General features: G+C 39.6%; 1 protein-coding gene across 1 annotated transcript; it reads right to left on the reverse strand.

Moving 5' to 3' along the window:
• Nucleotides 1-5,555: 5,555 nt before the first annotated feature.
• sf1 (splicing factor 1) lies at nucleotides 5,556-18,139 on the reverse strand. Its single transcript, XM_032583221.1, has 12 exons — nucleotides 17,878-18,139; nucleotides 16,718-16,846; nucleotides 14,825-14,900; nucleotides 10,278-10,430; nucleotides 9,594-9,683; nucleotides 9,278-9,461; nucleotides 9,070-9,185; nucleotides 8,885-8,992; nucleotides 8,612-8,807; nucleotides 8,319-8,538; nucleotides 7,592-7,756; nucleotides 5,556-6,657 (listed from the first exon to the last, which is right to left on the reverse strand). The coding sequence occupies exons 1-12, from the start codon at nucleotides 18,137-18,139 to the stop codon at nucleotides 6,326-6,328; spliced, it is 2,031 nt and encodes a 676-aa protein (XP_032439112.1). The 3' UTR covers nucleotides 5,556-6,325.
• Between the last annotated feature and the right edge of the window lie 1,442 nt (nucleotides 18,140-19,581).

Here is a 19,581-nt window from a genome sequence, read left to right on the forward strand (position 1 = left end):
TGCCCTTTACTTTGATACCTCTAAATAAAACCAAGTGCAATCATTTTCTTCAGAAGTTACCTAATTAGTAAATGCAACCCTCCTGTGTGTGATTAGACCTCAGTCAGAATTATGCAGTGAAGGTTTGTTAGGAAACATCAATAAACTGACATAAAGATCAGATAAATGACGGAAGATGTTTTATTTAGAACCAAGGATTAGTTCCCTAAGTGGGAGCTGGGAACTGAGCTGTGAGGTGTGAAAATTTAATTTTGGGGAACTAATCACCAGAAATCACATTACATTTAATAAAGCAATTTTAAGGAGATTTTAAATAGTTTTTATTTTTGTTGTGGTGCACTTGCAGGAGTCTATTGCTGAAAATATTCTGAACAAAGCATGTCCACAACACCTGAAACAGGGAGAAATGTTTGCTTCATGTCAGTATTTCTTAGTTTTTCTTCACTGCTGTTTTCTTTGCATCATTGTCCACATCTTTCTCTGCAACCCCGACTGTGGCTCTGCAGTTGCCCAACAGAGCACCACATGAAGGCAGCTGTGCATTGAAATTCCCCGTCTGCTTTCAGTTCATGAGCTGATTTCTAGGGTATCAGTTTTACACACCACTGAGCTGAAACCAGACTTTCTGCTCCTCTTCAGATGGGATGTGACCTGAGCCTCTTCTGCTGTTGTTTCTTATAGTTCCTTTAGTTTTCTGACAGAGAAATGAACCATTAGGTACTCTGAACGAAGAATTTTCACTTTCTATTGCTGTTTTTGTTCTGTCCTGTAAAGCATTTCAGTCTATTTTTACATTTATCGATTTTTAAAAGCTATTAGATTTTGGATGAAGGAGTAGATATTTGTCAGCAAGTACACCCGGTTCTATAAAGAAGCGTCATAACAGATGGCAGAAACAACTTAAAGTCAAGATAAGCGACAAAGAGGTTTATTGAAAGAAGGTGGAGATCAAACTCCAGCTGAACTGTATCAGAGATGTGGTCAGGGATGAAGAAAATCACAGGCTTCAAGCAAAAGGAGGATCAGATAGATAGAAGTCTGGACAGAGTCATGAACTGAGACTGTTCTTCAACAGGTTCAGTTCAGGAAGCTTCTCATCCTCCTCTCCGGCTCCCGTCCACACAGACATCCCACCCTCCTCTGACCCACAGCTTTCCTGTCAAACCTCAGATGATCTTTGTTTTAATTCAACTCAGGAAATGCTGGAGATTAATTCTTCCTGAGTTTATGTGTTTGCTTCTACAACCACAGTTATATATTACAGCTACATAATACCCGTCTGCTTCAATCACTGCAGGTGTCCACTGATGGCTCCTGTTATGTAAAAAGTAGCAATGATCTCAGGCCATATATCCTGGTAGCATATCCCCATGGAAATGGACCATTCAGGTTCCATGTCCTCAGCCTCCCTCAGAAGATGATAGAAACTCTCCCCAAGCTGGAAGCTCCTCCGATCGGGCTGCTCCTCTAAATCTTTATGCAGATTTACAGAGACGCTGAAAATAAAGACATCAGATGTGTGACTGTCTTCTTGAAACAGAGCTCAGCATTGGCTATGGGTTTGTCTCAGAGTTATTGGAAGATTTGTAAGGAGTTACAGAAACTATGCATACTCGTATTCAATAACTAGAATATGCATTGCCATGAGACCAATTTGCCAGATTGAAATCATTTTACTTTTTAAAAATATCCACTAAACAGGAATTAAGCATACTTTTAATTAATCCCACATTCCTGTATTAAAATGATGTTGATTTGATGTAATGTTATAATCTTAAAGCAGTGGTGCCCAAAGTCGGTCCTCGAGGGCCGGCATCCTGCGTGTTTTAGTCTCTCCCTGGTTTAACGCACCTGGATCCAATGATGGCTCATTAGAAGGCCTAAGAAGAACATTGACATGCTGAAAAGGTTGTTACTAGGGAGACACATTGGTGTTGGAAGAAGAAGGACATGGAGGGTGCGGGGAAAACAAAACGCATAGAAATATATCGGATTTGGAAAAGGCGGATTTGGGCATAAACTGGTATGTGAATGGTTCAGTTGGAAATGGAGATAGGAAATGAGGAAGACATGGATTTTGAAGGTTGGATGCCAGTGGGGAGAAGAAGAGGGAGAGGACGTGGAAGAAATAAAATAGATGAAGGAAAGGGAATTGGTGATATTCAAGGTAGTAAACGAGTACTGGAAGAATGTAGTTCAGAAGAAGAAAGGATAGTTAGGAGGAAAGTTGTGAGGGAGGAATTTAAAATATTAAAACTTAAGAACGAGGAAGAACAGGATAACATCAGCCCCATTGTGGTGTCAAGACAAATAAAAAAGAAAATTGGAGATGTTGATATGGTAAAGAGATGGAAACCTATTGGTAGTTTGTAAAAATTAAGAACAAAAGAATAAGGCTTTAAATGTGGATAATATCTGTAAAAAAAAACTGTGTTGGAGAAAAAAATCATGGGAAAAAATAAAAAAATTAGAGGAGTGATTTATGGGATCCCTCTAGATGAAGATCTTGATGAAATTAAGAGAAGTATTGTAGGTGCATAGGTGAATAACTTGAATAGATTGTCAAAAGCAATAAATTGAGAAAAAGTAGGAAGTTTGTCAATCCTCATTGAATTTGAAGGAAAAGAGTTGCCACAAAACATCAAAATAGGTTATCTCAGTTTTCAGGTCAGACCTTATATCCCTCCACCACTTCACTGTTTCAAATGTCAAAGGTATGAACACATAGCAGCAGTGTGTAAAGGGAAGCAGAGATATCCAAAATGTGGTGAAGATCACAAGTTAGAAGAACGTAAAGAAGAAGTACAAGAAAAATGTTGTAACTGTGAAGGGCAACATTGAGTTACGTAGGGAGGATGTGAAGTAAGGAAGAAGGCAAAAGAAATCATACAGATTAAAATGACTAAAAACATAGTCATAGTTCTGCTATGCAGAAGCAGTTAAAACTGTGAAGCAACAGAAAAAAAGAAAGAGTGAACAAACAGCGAGTCAAATTCCACAGCAAAGCAAAGTACAGTCAGAAGAAAATCTCACAATATCAGTAGAAAAACTAATATTATTCGTAGCATATGTTATCAACTGCACTGACCAAGCCAAGCACAAAACTGAGAAGATTAAAATAATAGTGAGAGGAGCTGAAAAGTGTTTGGGGCTTAAAGAGGGATCATGGGAGAACATAAACAAAAGGTTGGAGGTAGATGGGAGACCAGGACCATCAGGTGAAAGTAGTACATGTTAATAACATTTATTTATTTATTTTTTGTAAGAATATATATATATATATTAAAATATATATATATAAATAGACCATCACGAACCACACTCCATACCAGTAAGTGGCGGTAATGCTACTAAAAGTTTGTTGCCAACCGCCAGTAAATCCAACAAGAAGAAGGTTGTTACTACCACCAAGGAGAGAACTAAAACATGCAGGATGACGGCCCTCGAGGACCGACTTTGGGCCTGAATTACATGATGTAAAAATAGTCAAGGCTTTTATTTTAAAATTTTCAGTAAGCTTCATTTTAAATGGCCACACTTATCCATTTCAAATGATTAGTGGTTGGGTTAAACCATTTATATCCTGCCCAAAACAGCAAGTACTTCTGAATGCCAGTTTAGTCCTCCTCTGTAGTGACAGAGTGTTCCGCCATGTTTGTAGTTCTGACATTCTGGTCAGCCCTCTGTTTTAACTGAGTGTTCTCCATAGTTAGAACTACAGAGATGGTGCCTTTGTAGTCCAAATCTGCTGCTTTGCTCTTCTGTGTTCTCTTGCTATAGTAATTAATCCTCTCTGCCAACTGTCAGCTGTGAGTGAGACCCACAGGGGGAGACAGAATTCTATCCGTTTGATTTTAAAGGGCTATACTAATCATATGAGTAACAGTGTTTAGGTTAAATCAGTTGTATAATGCCCCAAAACATTCCGCCATGTCTGAAGTTCTAACATTCTGTTCAGTCTTGTAGCAACTCAGAAATCCACCATCATTGTAGTTCAAAATGGCAGCTCAGCCCTCTGTTTTAACTGAGTGTTCCGCCACAATTAGAACTACAGAGATGGCGTGTTTGTAGACGAGCAGCAGCTCTCTCCTACTCTGTGTTCTGTTGCTATGGTAATTAATCCTCTCTGCCAGTTGTGAGTGAGACACACAGGGGGAGACAGAATTCTATCTGTTTGAGCCAGCCAGTTTCACTGAAAAAAACAGTCCAAACAACTGCTTCCCGTTCGGGAACCGTGATATGTATTTGAAAACCGTCTGAAGCGTATGAGAGGACTATTTGTCATCTCCGATAATACCGCGATTCATATCTCTACCCTGTCGCATGACTTCGCTCTGAAGCACCTTGACAGAAAACCGTAAGCCCTAGCAAAATTTCAAAAACATTTTACAGGAGCAGGCATGCGTATCGATGTCATGTGACCAACTTTGATACCAATAGTGCGATATTTGTGGGCGTGAGGGCGAGTAAAAAATGTTTTGGGGTCAAAAATCCACTCCATCTCTCACTCTAGGCAGTTACACTCTAATTTTTACGAAAAATCAAAACCTTTGGTGCGCTTAGAGACAAGTTGTGGACAAACCGTAATTCTTATCAATGTGCTGTCTTCACTTTAGAAGAGGTCATGGGCGTATCTACAAAGTGAAATTTGAATGGCATTTCTATGTGAATTCATGATGACACAGAAATTCCTCAAAAATAGGGTATTTATAGGATTTTTTTTTCCTCGCTTAACTGACTTACATGGGATTTTGGGGCGTCGTTTTCCGCAAACTATGTCGCCATGGTAACTCCAACACCCAGCTGTACGAGCCAGATTAACGGTGAAGGAAGAAAAATAAATAGACATTCTATTGGGTGTAGAATAGGTGCCTCCCTATGTGCAGGCCCCAATAAGTGTTAAAACAGCCTGTGTACAACACGTTTCACTTGGTGATCAAGTTATTAAAATAAATTATGTATTCAAAATGCTCTAATTTATGTATTTGTAGAACTAAATCAACTAAGGCTGAAAACATTGGAAATATATCCAAAAATAAAGTCAAAAGAATCAGAACTTGGGCGTGCCATGGTGGCGTAGGGGTTAGCGCGACCTGTATTTGGAGGCCTTGAGTCCTCGACGCGGCCGTCGCGGGTTCGACTCCCGGACCCGACGACATTTGTCGCATGTCTTCCCCACTCTCCTTCCCTGTTTCCTGTCAGCCTACTGTCACATAAGGGACACTAGAGCCCACAAAAGACCCCCTGGAGGGGTAAAAAAAAAGAATCAGAACTTATATTTGAGGTTACTGCAGCTAATTCACACATTGTCAAAACAAACAAAAAGTGTCAGTAATCATCCTTTATGTATTTTAGGTCGACATGGTCTGATGAGGAGGCAAGTGCTTCAAAATGAAAATCCAAGTCTGCTGTCAAAAAGCAGCAGGAACAGAGAAAACCGTGTTACATAACATTTGGAAAGGCAGCCAAGAGTTCCTTAAGAGGAAGGAAAAAAATCCTTGGCAAGCAAACAAAGGACCTTACAAGGAAGAAAAGAGAAACCAGGGGCACAAAAATGTTACTTTGATAAGTTTATTAACTAAACCAAGCAGGGTTTCAACAGGTTTTCATTCAGAACACAGAGTTATGTCAGAAACAAAAAAAAAAAATTCCTCCATCAACCTGAGAGACAAAAACATTCAGGTCTTTGCAAAAGCGACAGAAAGACAGTGAACATTGTCGTCAGAGCAGAGCTTCTGAACCGAGAACGTTCTCCAACAGTTGGACGTTAGCAGGACGCCACATCACACCACCATGGAACCAAACATCAAAACACGGGACTCTCCTTCCTGTTCAGAACCACTCAGAACTACAAACGGTCTACATAAGTAACATACACTTCACTTATTACAAAAATATTCATCTTATTCAGCTCAAAGCCAGGACAGAAATATAGACTTGTCACTTCAGAGTATGAGGCGTCTCAGGCGAACCATGCAAGTTGAAACCAGAGGAAGTTGACTACAGAACCCGGTCTGATGGATTCAGCAGAGAAAGATGACGACTAAGAGCAGCAACGTTGACGTGTCTGCTTGGTGGAACCTGTGCTCACATCCACACAAAAACCCGTGTTCCAATTTTAAAAACAGAGAATAAACTAAACTCCACAACTTTACAATCTGTATGAACAGAACTTTGTTGCTTCAGCAACAAAACAGAGGACCAATAAAATTAGAGCTTGTACATTTTTCTTTTGAGTACTTGGACGTTCAGGATGAAGCATCAGTCAGTTGATAGCTGGTGCGTAATGTTCTGCAGGGGATGTGAAAACTTTTCTGTGGCAGGATTAGTTCTGTGGAGGGGGTGGAGGGGGGGCTGGGGGCATGCCAAAGGGCGGCATGCCAGGTACCCCCATGCCCATCATGGTGACAAAGTTAGAAGGGTCCATGGGTGGTGGTGGTGGTGGGGGGGCATACATCATGCCGGTTGAGCCTGGAGGTGGAGGAGGTGGCGGTGGGGGGGCTCCAGGGGGCAGTGGGGGCTGTACTCCAGGGGGAGGTGGTACCATGGACTGGGTTCCCATGGGTAGCGGCGGCTGGGCTGCAGACACCGCAGGCTGTTGGGGCTGTTGCCATGGCGGCAGGCTGCCAGAGCCGGGGCTGGAGGTGGTGGTGGTATCTGTAAAAACATCAGAGATGGTGTGGGCTGCAGGTTGGGCCTGAACACAGATGTTTATAATGCTTTTTGACCCAATTTTTATTTTCTGACAATGATACCCTGATCCTTAAAATTGCTCTAAAGATTTTATTTCATTTTATTTTTTTAGAAATTTTTCAATGGCCTTCATCTGCCAGTAATCAGACAGGAAGAGGGAAGAAGGCCGACGACCGACCGGAGTCCACGTCCGGATAATCTTAAAAGATTTTCTTGCTGTGTGTGGTGAGCCAAGTGTGATTTGTTCTGCTTGGCAGAATCTTAAACTGCAGATAATGAACATGTTGGATGTCTTGGCTTGATGTCGCAGTGTGTGATGTTCTGAGCCCAGAACATCACACACTTGTCTGTGTGGGAATCCAACACACAGACAAAACAACTGAAAGTCCAGTGGACGTTGGAGACGTCTTTGTATTGTTTTTTATGTTATAAACTATTGCCATTGCTTCTTCCCAGTCGGCCATGTTTGTTTACTCTGAACTCAGGTTTAGTCTCAAGAGGTTTTGCCAGATTTCATGTGTGACATCTGAATGTTGGTGAGTGAAACCAGTTGGTATGTTTCTCCTGCCGTGTGGCTGAACACCACATACTTTACAATCGAACCCGTTATAGCTACAATGTTTAATCGCCATGTGTGGTCTCAGGTTCTGAAGTTGTTGCCATGTGAACCAGGCGTTAGCTGGCCATGCCACTCAGGTCAAAGACCAGAAGTGATCTGATCTTTACTAAATTTCACAGACCACTGAGCTGCTCTGATCAGACATGAATTTGACATTAAAAACATTTACAATGTTTATAGAATAATTTCACATGTGCTCCTCTATTTCATAATAAAGTCCCAGTGTAACAGCAGCAAACAACTCTATACTCTCAACCTGATTTCTGGATAAACTCTTACTCTGTTGCCAAGGTAGAGGTGTACTTGTTGCCATGCTGCTAGTAGGAGGTGGCGGTGGAGCCTGCTGCTGCCATGGTGGCAGGGGAGCAGAAGGAGGAGGAGGGGGCTGGTTTCCAGGAGGAGGTGGTGGGGGTGGCATTATACTCATGGGAGGTGGCAGCAGACCTGAACAGAGGAGAAAACGTCACAATTAATTCCCTCTACTGAAACACACCTGTGATAGTTTCAGCTCCACAGCCTCTGCGCTGTGGCTGACCTCTGACCTTTCAACACAAAACTAACAGTAATCTATTTGAGAGGCCCGCTGCTTGAAGCCGAGGCCCGGCCCTCAAAGCTGCTTAGGGTCTGACAATGTTATTGTGGGATTATGGTGATTGATAAAACATTCCTCATCATGTAATGTACATAAGAACCAAACTAAAGAATGTTTGCAGTACATTCACATTGCAACCTTTAATACTCCATTCCGATTTTTTGGGAAATCTGAATTTTATTGGACCGTTGTTCACATTTCCACTTCAGGCTGCAGTGTGAATGTTGCCTGATTTAGAAGCAAAACATTGGTTTGAATTGAAAATGTTGCTTATTTTGTTGGTAGAGTTTAATTATTTATAGACCCTGCCATTAACTTGTTTTTTTTTGTTTTTGTTTTACTGGAGTAGACTAGTTTCTAAATACAAAATGCCATCAAAATAGAAACTAATGTAGCAGAGGATGAGACTCTCACCCATGGGGTGTCCATGAGGAGAAGGTCCCTGGCCCATTGGAGGTGGAGGGGGCTGCATCCAGGGTGGAGGCATGCCATTAGGGTTGGGAGGCATAGGTGGTCCTCCCATGTTGGGCATAGGGGGAGGGAAGCTCTGAGGACCTCCAGGCCCCGTGGGCCCTCCCATGCCAGGATAGTTCCTGTTCTCAGTGGGACCAGAGCTCATCCAGGGCGGCCGGTTCTGTGGAACAAAATGAGTCAATGAACACACTCTTCTGAGCCAATCAGAGTGAGGACCTGGGACTCGCACTAACCGGAGGAGGCTGGTTGCTGTTGGGTCCAGAGGCTCGGGGGGCTCCTCCTGGACCGCTGGAGTGTCCTCCTCCTGAAGATGGCACCGGGGCCTCCCCCAGCTCCGCCATGAGGGACAGATACTCCTTGTCCATACGGGCCTTGTCCTGGGCCGACTGGGGCGGCTCTCCACCTGTTGCTCTCTGGCCTGCAAAGGTGCTGCACAAAACAAACAGGAAACACTGCTGAACTCTGCAGATGGAAGCAGCAGAATGCACAGCCTTCCCCACCATTACCTGGTGTACTTGCAGTCAGAAGAAATGTGACCAGCTCCTCCACATTTGGTACAGAGGGTGGTGTTGGTGATGCTGCGGGGCTCGGAGTTCTGCCAGGGACGGAGGATCCTACAAACAAGCAAATTCTCTTCAGAGGTGCCAACTCAGACTAAACAATCAGACGTCGGAATCAAAACAGCACCGACCTGTTATCGTCCTCCCTCAGGGTGCCGTTGAGCCTGGCCAGCTCCCTCAGCTGCATCTTTCTCAGGTCGTTCTGATCCTCAGGCGTCTCGATGCCCTGCTTCAGGATGTTACGAATCTGAACACAGATTAGAATATTAGTTGATACAAAGCTGTTTGTTTAACTAAGTGCAGGCTGATCTGCTGGCAGCGTGTCCCTGTAGAGCCAACCTGTTCCACAGCCTTCTTGACATTCTCCATAGTGTTAGCAGTGACCAGGGCGTGCAGCGGCTCGTCCTCACCAGGCAGCATCTGGCCATCTTTACGGCCGACTTTCCCTTCCTTCACAGAACCTTTTCCTCTGATCATGATCTTAGCACAGCATTCTTTCTCAATGTTCTTCAGAGTGTTGCCACTAAAAACAGAAAAACATCAGAATCTGGAATTTTATTTTAACATAAAACATCTAACATAAATCAATAGGGAGCATAAACTATAACATAGTTAACATATGTATGAGTGAGCAACACCAGCCAATCGAGCTTACCGGGGCCCAATGAGCAAACCCACAAAGTTGATTTCAGGGTATTCATCTTGGGGGATCATAACTTTGTCGCTCACTCTGGTGGCTGGAGGCCTGAAGGGAAAACATGGAAAACATTTACAGAGAGAAAGTGACAGTTTTCTGAACAGCTAAAAGTTTGCAAGAGAAGTCTTTTAACAGAAAAATTGAGTTTTAATGAATTATATTTGGAGCATGCAGTCAGAAACCTGAAACCAAATCTTCTGCTGCATCTCTATAATGACTTCTATCCAAATATATACATCTCATGTTAGATATGACTGTATGGCTGGTGCTATCAGGACATTTTCAATGAGAACATCTGTTGATGGGAGCTCCATAACATCAGGGAGTTACTAATCTTGTTCCTAAAATGTTAATGTTCAAAACCTAAAAGAACTAAGTGCACTGATAAATTGGGCAACTGATAAAACAACTGCAATTTCCTTAATTTTGTCAACTTTGCCAAAAAAAGAAGCCACTCCATTTACTTAAAGAAAAAACTGCAATTGGTGAACTACTAAAAAAAAACACTTAACATAATTTTTATTAAGTGAAACATCAGAAAAAGGTTTAAGTTAATTCAATGTACAAGTAGAATCTGCATGTTGCAAGACTCCCTGTTCTACAAATTAAAATCCATGAAGGGGAGTGAGGTGGAGGACATACTTGTAGTCAGCCGGAGGCTTGAAGTCGGGGTTGAGAGCAATCATTTCTGTGATGAGGGAGTGGCGCTCCTCCTCAATCTTCTTCCTAGTGCGATACTCGCGGGTGTTCAGCCTTTTGCCCTCACTGTTGTAGATGGGCTCTGGAGAAGGAGACCTACAAGGAGACAAAATACAAGACGCACAACAATGACGCCTTTCTACAAGCAGAAGTTCTTCCATCTACAACCAAACAGGCTCCCTAAAGCTGACTATGACTTCAGAATGTTGGAACAATTTGCATCTTAAAGAGATTTAGTTGGACTCATGGTCAGTGCAAAAGCAAAACTAAGCGAAAGGAAGTATGCACTGACATGTAAAAGGTTAAGAGTCCATTCTGTCATACCATTCATTGTTAAACGGTGGCAACCAAAATGGTTTAGAGGTAATTAACCCGGTAAAATGGAGGGGCATCAACAGAAGAAACGTACAATAGAGAAAAGAAAAAAAGTCCAAGCCAGTCTCCAGTCTGGACACAGCCACTCATTAAAAAGCACATGGGTGGGTTTGTCCAAACTTTTGAGTGGCACTGCATCTAAAAAATGTATAAATAAAGTCAGAACTACACCTGCATACAGGATTTTTGGCCCACAATAAAGCACAAGTGAAGGTAAAAACCAAAGCAAAATTTAGAATGCTAAGCAGGGTCGCTGGCTTTGACGAGTGCTTGGTGCTGACGTGGTGGTAGAGGGCCGTACCTCTCCGTGGAAGCTGAAAACCTGTGTTGGCGTGTTAAGAAGGCCCTGCACTTGAAAAAGAGTTAGATTGACGTGGGGTAATTTGGGTTAGAGGAAAGGAATTAGGATTAGATATCCACATGTTCCTACGCTCTCTTAACAGAGAGCAGCTTTTGTGTCCGTGTGAAGAGTTGGGGGGGAGGGGGAAGTTTTCCTTTCAACGGTGGCAACCTGTAACATCTCCCGAGCCGTTTCTCTTACGTTGGACAAGGGGATGGTTCACAGGACTGCTGCGGTTCTTCTTATGTTTTGGGATGCTGTGGAAATGTTTGAGAAACTAACACAGTGTGCAAGTTCAAGTGGCTTTATCTAGCAGAGGTCAAGTGGACACACTGAGGGCAAGTCACTTCCTGTAAAAACAGATGCTTTATATCCCTACGTTACAGACTGGCCACTTCTAAAACAAGCACAGCTCTGCCCAGTTTCTTCCAGATCTCAAGAGTCCAAAGGGAAAAGGGGAATGCAGCCCCCTTCACTGCAGGGAATCGTTTAAAGGCGTATGTTAGGAAAAACTGAAGATGACCAGCAACAAATCACTCGTTTCCAATCTTCCTCACTGTCCTGTTATATGCTTTGAACTCGCTAGGAACTCAAACACTGGCAAAAACTTAAAATAATCATCATTAAAAAAAAAAGTGAAAAGGTTAATGTTCCCAAAAAAATCCAAATTATTTGAGCTAATTTACCCCAAAATATGTTCAAGTCAATATGCTTTCTGCCAAAATCCTGCTTCAACAGAAACCATTTAACACATGTAGCATACTGTCATTAGTTTACATGGTGCTATAAAGCAGACGGCACAGGAAGTGGGTCAAACTGTGGCCAAATCTGAAGCATAAAATTCAACCATTAAGTAAAATGAATAAGGTGGAGATATACCAAAATATTTTATTTGCTCTGGTACTGACCCAACTACATTATTAAACACTAATTTTAACAAATATTGTTTTTTTTTAAACCCAAGAATCAAACAGTTCACATGTTTTCTTTTACATGTTTAGTACTTCAACTGAACCTTACTGTATTTATTTTGAGAATTTCTTCCCATTTCCTTCAAAAACATAAAAAGGTATTGGAGAGACATAATTCCTGCAACAAAGAAGAACCTTCCATTTTATCAGTCTTCCATTTTCAAAGGCAACAATTAAAATTTTGGGTTTAAAAAAAATTGGATTTCTAGAATGGTTTCTAATTGTGTAGAAGTTTAATAAATGACTCAAATTATTGTGACTCAGAGCTCATTTCAAGCCTCTATTTACATCCTGAATGTTCTTTTCTCCTCTGCTTTAGCCTCATGGCCTTCAAACCAACAAGCATTTTATTCTAAATTCCTATGTACACTACCTCAGAGACCTTTAGTCTTTAAAGATTCTTTCATTTGTTCCTTAAATTGTTCCTCTTATTGTTTTCATGTGACAAAACTATTTGGATATTAGGCTCCAGGTGTTACTCTAGCACACCTAACTGTGTGCCAGAATGTAAACAACGCAGCAGAAAGGCAAACTAACTCCTCACATCAGACATGTGGCACAGAATCCTTAACATTAAAGTGACAGTTTAGTGTTTTCTTTCTGAAACATTAGCGAGGTTATGAACGGTAATGTTTTACCAGTGGTGGATCACTCTGGCATCTTCCAGAAAACTGACCAATCAGAGCAGAGCCACACTAGCATGGATTTCCATTTCTCAAAAATGATTTTTATCTCAAAAGATATCAAAGCAATTTATGCAAACAGCTACAGAACCTTTGCATTTTCTCTAAATGGTTATTGACAAATAAATCTGTAGTCATTTACACTGAGGACCATGGTGGGTAGCAGCAGATAAGAAATGACCTTGGCTTGTAAAATATGAACTGAAATGTGAAAGCTTGGCCCTGGTGTTTGGCAAGTCGCTAACAAAAAACTAAACCTGTGCAAATGAAAGTGTTCATTTAAACTTTTCTAACCATGGAAACATTAAAGAAAAAAAAAATCAATGACAAGTGCTGACATGCCATTTATAGATTTAGTAAACTGTGTTTGCATAAACTGCAATAATATCCTTAAATTACTTGAAGTTATAATACAACTTTAATAAATGGCCTTGTTGTTGGCACCCCTCTGACCGGTTGTTTACTGCGACAGCCTGAACTCTTTATCCAAGCAAAGGATTTTTTTTTTTTTTTAAATGGAGGTTACTATCTGACTAAAGGTGAGATGCTAAATAGTTATAAACTCTAAAGAACCATTCTGCGTGGAAAAATTGACTAAATTCTAAATACTTTTTGACACATTTTTCAAATCTTCAATTTAAGGCTGCATATGCTTGCTAATAACTTGGTCTATTCCATACAGATCTGATGCCGTTTAAGCTTCATCTTTTAAATGTAAAACTCAACATGTAATATAAACAAATATATTACAGTCTATATTTGTTTAGGTCATTGATATTTACTGGTCGCAGCTTATTTTGACCTTCCTACATGTATAAATGTGAGAAGTTTATTCTCCCTTTTACAGCTCCCTCCTCTGGGGTGGGTGGTATGTTAGTATTTGTTTATGTTCTGCTGTTTTTGTCATCTACAAATACAATACTTAAAAAATATTTGAGCAAAAAAGAATCATTCAGAAAGTCTGAAATATGCATTTATATCCTATGTGGAAAAGCTCAAGAAACTGAAGTAGAACACCTAACAACATTACCATAATCAACTTCATGACAGATGGGTGTCCCAAATGTCTATAATTTTCTTTTTCTAGTTTATTTTTGCATAAGGCAATACTTTTAGCAACAGAACTAACAGCTATCATGCTGAAAAGGGCCTGTAGGTTTGGAATATATTATTTTAAATTCCATTATTTTTAGCCAGGAATCTAAATTCCATACAAAAAATGATCAGAATGTGTTTCAACAAGTTACATTCAGAGTAGGGCTGGGCGATTTATCAAATTTGTTGCTTATAAAAATTCACATTTTGTTAAATTGGTATTTTATTTACAAGTTTACTCATTGAGCTTCCACAGTTCAGAGTGATGTCAGCCCAATATCTTTTTTTTTTTTTTATAGTTTGGGTTTATTTTCACTTTGAATTCTGATCAACCAACCACAAATGATAATTGAAATAAAAGCAAGTTTTTAAAAAAATATTTTATCATTTGTGAGTTCCTTTTAAAGGGGAGGGGGAAAAAAAATCTGGTTAAATTTTGAAGCTATATCACCCAGTCCTAACTCAGAGGATCCACTGCACAGATTATTAAATGATGATGTGCCTTTTCTGTCTACATCATATCATCTGCTTTGTTTAACACAAGATGGAATTTTGCCCAGATGCTAGAGCATATTGTATTCCCCCCACATGAAGCTGGAGATGTTGAGGCAACACAGCATTTATACCTAAAGTTTACATTTAGTCTTTAATAAATAGAAAAATGTTTGGTTTAAACTCATTCAAAACATTTTCACATCATACGAGTTTTACAGATGTAATTCAGTAGCAATATTGAACCGTCAAATCATTGATAAAACTAACTTTTTTAAAAATCTAATAATTCAGGTTACAATTACCAATTATATTCTTTATTACACCTTTTTGGACCTGAGCTCACAAACAAATCAATACCTCAATTTTTCTAAACAGTCACTTAGTGAGGAGGTAGTAAGTAAACCTTAGACCTTTTTAGCTAACACTAATATAAAATAAAACAAACATTTATAGTGAAAAATCAACATTAGTCTTCCAAATAGGCAAAAGGTAGAGAAAGTGTTACTGTTTGAGGGTTTAATCTTTTCCAACCTGTCCTCAGGGTTAACAGGGATTCCCAGGTCTCCTGTACGCAGTTTACGAGTCAGGTCTTCAATCTGCAGTTGGACTGGAAGAATTCAGGTTAGGAAAGAAAACAAGGATGGAGAGAAATGTGGTTACCACAGCAACATCAGAGAGAGAGTGCTCTGCACTTCAGAGAGCAAAGTCTCAATCACTACTGCAGTAAAGACAATTGGTGAGTCTGTTAAAAAGGGAGATCAAATCAACATGGTAAGACTACAGCAGAAAGCTGGAGTCCTTTCTGGTGCTACGCACACATTGTAATCACAATGAATATGCCTGTGAGGTCATTTCAATTAGGGTTACAGACAACCAACCTTTGTTCCACAATGATTAAGCATGAGAACATGTCAAATGATGAACCATGGTTCCTAAAAATGCCTGCCACCTCATCAATACTTCAAACAAGGCTGGGGTTGACTTCCATGAGCACAGCTGCACTCGGTTTAAAGGCTTTGGCATTTTAAGGACAAACTTGGTCAATTTGTTTTGTTTTTTTTTGTTGCAAGTTTCAGTAACAGAACAGGTGATTACAGTCACATTTGGCACTCCACAGATCTAACACTGAGGGGCTGCTGTGACACAAAGACAAGTCTCATATTCAGGAGGCAATGAAGAAAGGAATAGATCAGACATTTCATGCACATTATGAGAAACGGAAAGGAGTATCCCCTTGAACACAGATTCATTCATCCTTTAGGTGATTATTCTGAGTTAAAGAGGTGGATACGCATCCTGTAACTCGATGTTCACAACAATTTCATTCTGAAACTCTTGTTTTAGGGGATCTACTTCATGAGCAAACTAAGTGTGACAAGGAGGGTGGATACAGATGAATGTTTACATACCAGTGAAGAACAACCATTACCAATGAGGGGACAAAGTCAATACTAGTGTTAGTTACAGACAAAGGGACTCATCTAAATTAAAAATAGTTCAACACTGTTCCTGTGAGAGAAATGTTTCCTCCTGGGAACAGCTTACAATGAAACTGGCTAAATTGAACATGTAGTGCAAGCAGACTGAGAAGTCAAGCAAATGCAATTTAGTTACTTATTTTCTTCATAACATTTTTCCTACTACAACTAACATTCATATATCTACAAAGTAAAATTATTTGAATTCAGTATTTTAGTCCTAATGAATTAAGCTGTGCTGCTTCCAGATGTTAAACCAAATATTAAAGCTTAAATCATTTATACATCCAGTTGTTCCATCGTGTATTGATAGCATCATCAGTTTCTATAACTGAATCAACACTGATGTGCTACAGTTCTCATCTGGTTGCAGTAGCCCTTTCCTTAGATTTACTTTCTGATTCTGTTACTCATCACTAGCACAAACTGATTTTGGGCCAACTCTTCACAGGTTACATTTTCGCTCAAGTAACATCGTTGTTCTGGGGGGGTGGAAGGGGACTACTCTGATCAGACATTTTTTATTTATTCTGCCATCACAAGCTCTTGTTAATGGTGTCCAATGGTATGCAAACCAAAAGGCTACAGAACATAGCAAAACCACTTGCAGAGAAATAACCATCATAACATCTTACATTAACATTTACAATAATTATGACTCATCAGGATTTTTTTTTTGCTTTGTTTCAGCAGCTGGAACAAGATTTTACATGCAACACTTAAAATATATAAATTATATATTACTTTGAAAATAAATTTGATTTAAGATGTTAGCTATGTATATTTCAAAAGATACCTTTTCACCATTCCAGCTGCTGGAAACTCAGCAAACAATAAATAACAGTAACACTGATGACATCAGAAAACAAGAACTTTAAATGCAATTAATGAACCATATCACAAATACCATTTACACCATACTTGATAGTAGATAATTAGGATTTACCTATATAAGCTCTTTCCTGGTCTCGGGTCAGTCCAGGGGGAATGACAGTGGGCATTCCTGGGATGACTGTCTTCTGATCTGGGGTCTCACTGCTCCATCGGCTCTTTTTCCTTTTCTTTTGGCCAAAATCTAACAAAATAAAATCCCAGTATGTCAAACGTTTCAGTGAAACATTGCAGGATCAACATTAGCCATATCAAGCTATATTTTATCAAGACAACCCTAAATGAACACAAAAACATTTATATCAAAAGCACAATGAAACTTAAAAAAGGTTTGCTTATGTGTGTGTTTATTTACTTATTTTGTAACTTTAAAAAAACTGGACAATTTCATACTTGGTTGTAAACAAAGTTTAATGTCCAAAAAACTGAAGTTAGTTTTTATCTTCATTTCAAAGTGGAAACATAATGCTTACTTTGAACAGAGAGCCTTTCTATGACTGCCCGCTGTTTTTACAGGTAATAATATTCTCATAAAACAGTTGCAGCTTTTCCAACGGTGAGACTGTTTATATTTCTAGCCACAGAGATATATCACCTTGGTACAAATGCCATATTAATGTAATTTTAAATCAATGTATTTATTACAACCATTTTGAAAAGTTCACTAACATACTAAACCTTTCAAAATCCTCACTTTCTTAAAGCAGCACAAGTCATTTTTGCCAAAAGTGTCCCCTCACCCCCCAAAATATTACCACAATTACTTAAGGAAAGTGACTAAGAAATAGTGCGTCTTGTTGCAGCCCAAAACTTTACTTCATAAAACAAAAGAACTAATGGACATGAATCACAGGTTGAAAGAAAACAGTTTAGGATTTCGAACTGAAGCCAAACAAAAGCAGTCCAGAGTCCTTAAAATATGTGGAATAGCCCTTTACTAACGTGCCATATAGGATGCTAACATCAAGGACAGAGAGCATATCTGTGAATACAAGCTATATTATGCAGCTAGGTATTATTTTACTTTCAGGAAGTTAAAACGTTTCCTCGATGGACCCAATTCTTTAGGAGAAAATGTTCACTCAGTGACAACACGGCTGCAAATGCTGTGAACTAATAAACGTTAGCAGACAATGCGGACTCCATTTCATGAAGGCCGGGGCTACTGCGCGGCCTAAGCGACGACACGAGGCTAACAAGGTTTCACTAACTTACCCGTTTTAGCCATTCCGGATATCACTCCTTGTTGTGGCGGAGCCTGGGTCGAAAAACCTGTCCCTGGACTAAACTGGTGCGCTGGAGAGAAAGCAGTGCTCGGCATAGTACCCGGGTAACTCTGGAGAGAAGGGAACGACCCAGGGGGTGCCGGAGTTGGCATCAACCCGTTGCCAGCACCAGGCCCTGCGTCAAACCCGCGTTTAGCACCGATACTGGGGTGCAACTTCCCGAGGGGAGTTGCATTCGCTCCAGTGGCCATTTTCACTCAGATGTCCTTTAAAATGGCTCTGAATCAATAAACTACAAATCCAGTCAAGAATAGTTTAATTTAAACAACGTAGATTTCTAATAGCGTTATCCGTGGGACCTGCGCCTAATGCTTTAATCAAAATGGCGCCTGACGGAGTTTTACAAAGCGATCCCGGATAGCATGTCTTAATAAAACGCTTTGCTATTGGCCAGTCAGACTTTTGTACTCTGGGAAGTCATTGGCCAACTTACCTGGTTTTTGTTTTGTTTTGTTTTTAGCACGATTATTTTTATGCGATAAAGTAGCGTATAGAATAAAATATGAAACACATCTACTTCACCGCTCTGGCACGATGATCAAAACACATTTCATTACAACTCACCGGAACGAAAACACTCGCGCTTTCAGCAACTGTTTATATGGAGATTAATTGAAATTTTGCTTCAAACGACTAGAAACTATAAAATAATGTTGAAAAACCAAGGTGTTAAATTATTCATCTATATGCTTTTCCAGTACATTACATATCCTGATTTTCTATAATAAAATTATTTAAATTTAAAGTTGAAAACATGCTTAACATTTTCTAAGCATTTTTTGACCAGATGTGGACTGGTTTCAAGCAATTTCTTGAGAGCCTTTCTATTCTCAGGCTAATTTCCCAACTAAAAATTCATTTCTTTAAATAAGAAAAACAGCACAAGTCATACAAAACATTCCTCCCTTAAATTCTATAATAGGTAGAAAACGTATTCACAGCTTTTAAGCCAGGCATGTCCAAAGTGAGGCCCAGGAGTTGTTTGCACAAATCAAGAATGGAGCAAACCTTGCCCAAAGCGGTTAATACAAATAGACATGTTTTATTTTTGGGGGGTAAGATTTTCACAGAGACAAATATTTTTTTCTTTATGAACCATGTTTATGCTTTCATTTAAATTTTGTTGGAAATACAACACCAAACACCTCCTCCATATCTCATTAAAGTCCCTTTCGTTTTTCTAACCGGCTACAATTTTGTAGCTCAAAATTTAAAACCATTCACGGAAAAAAAGTGGAAATTTTTGATATAGTAGTTGTGCAACACCTTTTGTGTTTTGCATCAGCAACAATTTAACAATTCCTTTTCTACAGCAAATAGAACACGGTGTTAAAATCTTACAATCTATATAGTTAATATTAGCTCAATTGTAATGCCAAAAAGTTTGGAAACCACCTTCTGAAACCTTTTCACATCCTATCAAATTACAGCCAGAAACTTAAATGATTTTTAATGGGATTTTGTGCAAGAAAACTCTTTTTAAAAAACATTTTTCATGAAAAATATTTTTTTTAAAATAAGCCATGCAGTTAGTTGTATTAGGCATACCTTCATCCAACTAACTTTTACTGCAGCCCCATCTGCATTATATCTCCATCAGTTTTCACTTGTAGAGTGTAAAATTCTTTTCATT

Source organism: Xiphophorus hellerii, chromosome 14, assembly GCF_003331165.1.
Source record: "Xiphophorus hellerii strain 12219 chromosome 14, Xiphophorus_hellerii-4.1, whole genome shotgun sequence".
NCBI lineage: Eukaryota > Metazoa > Chordata > Actinopteri > Cyprinodontiformes > Poeciliidae > Xiphophorus > Xiphophorus hellerii.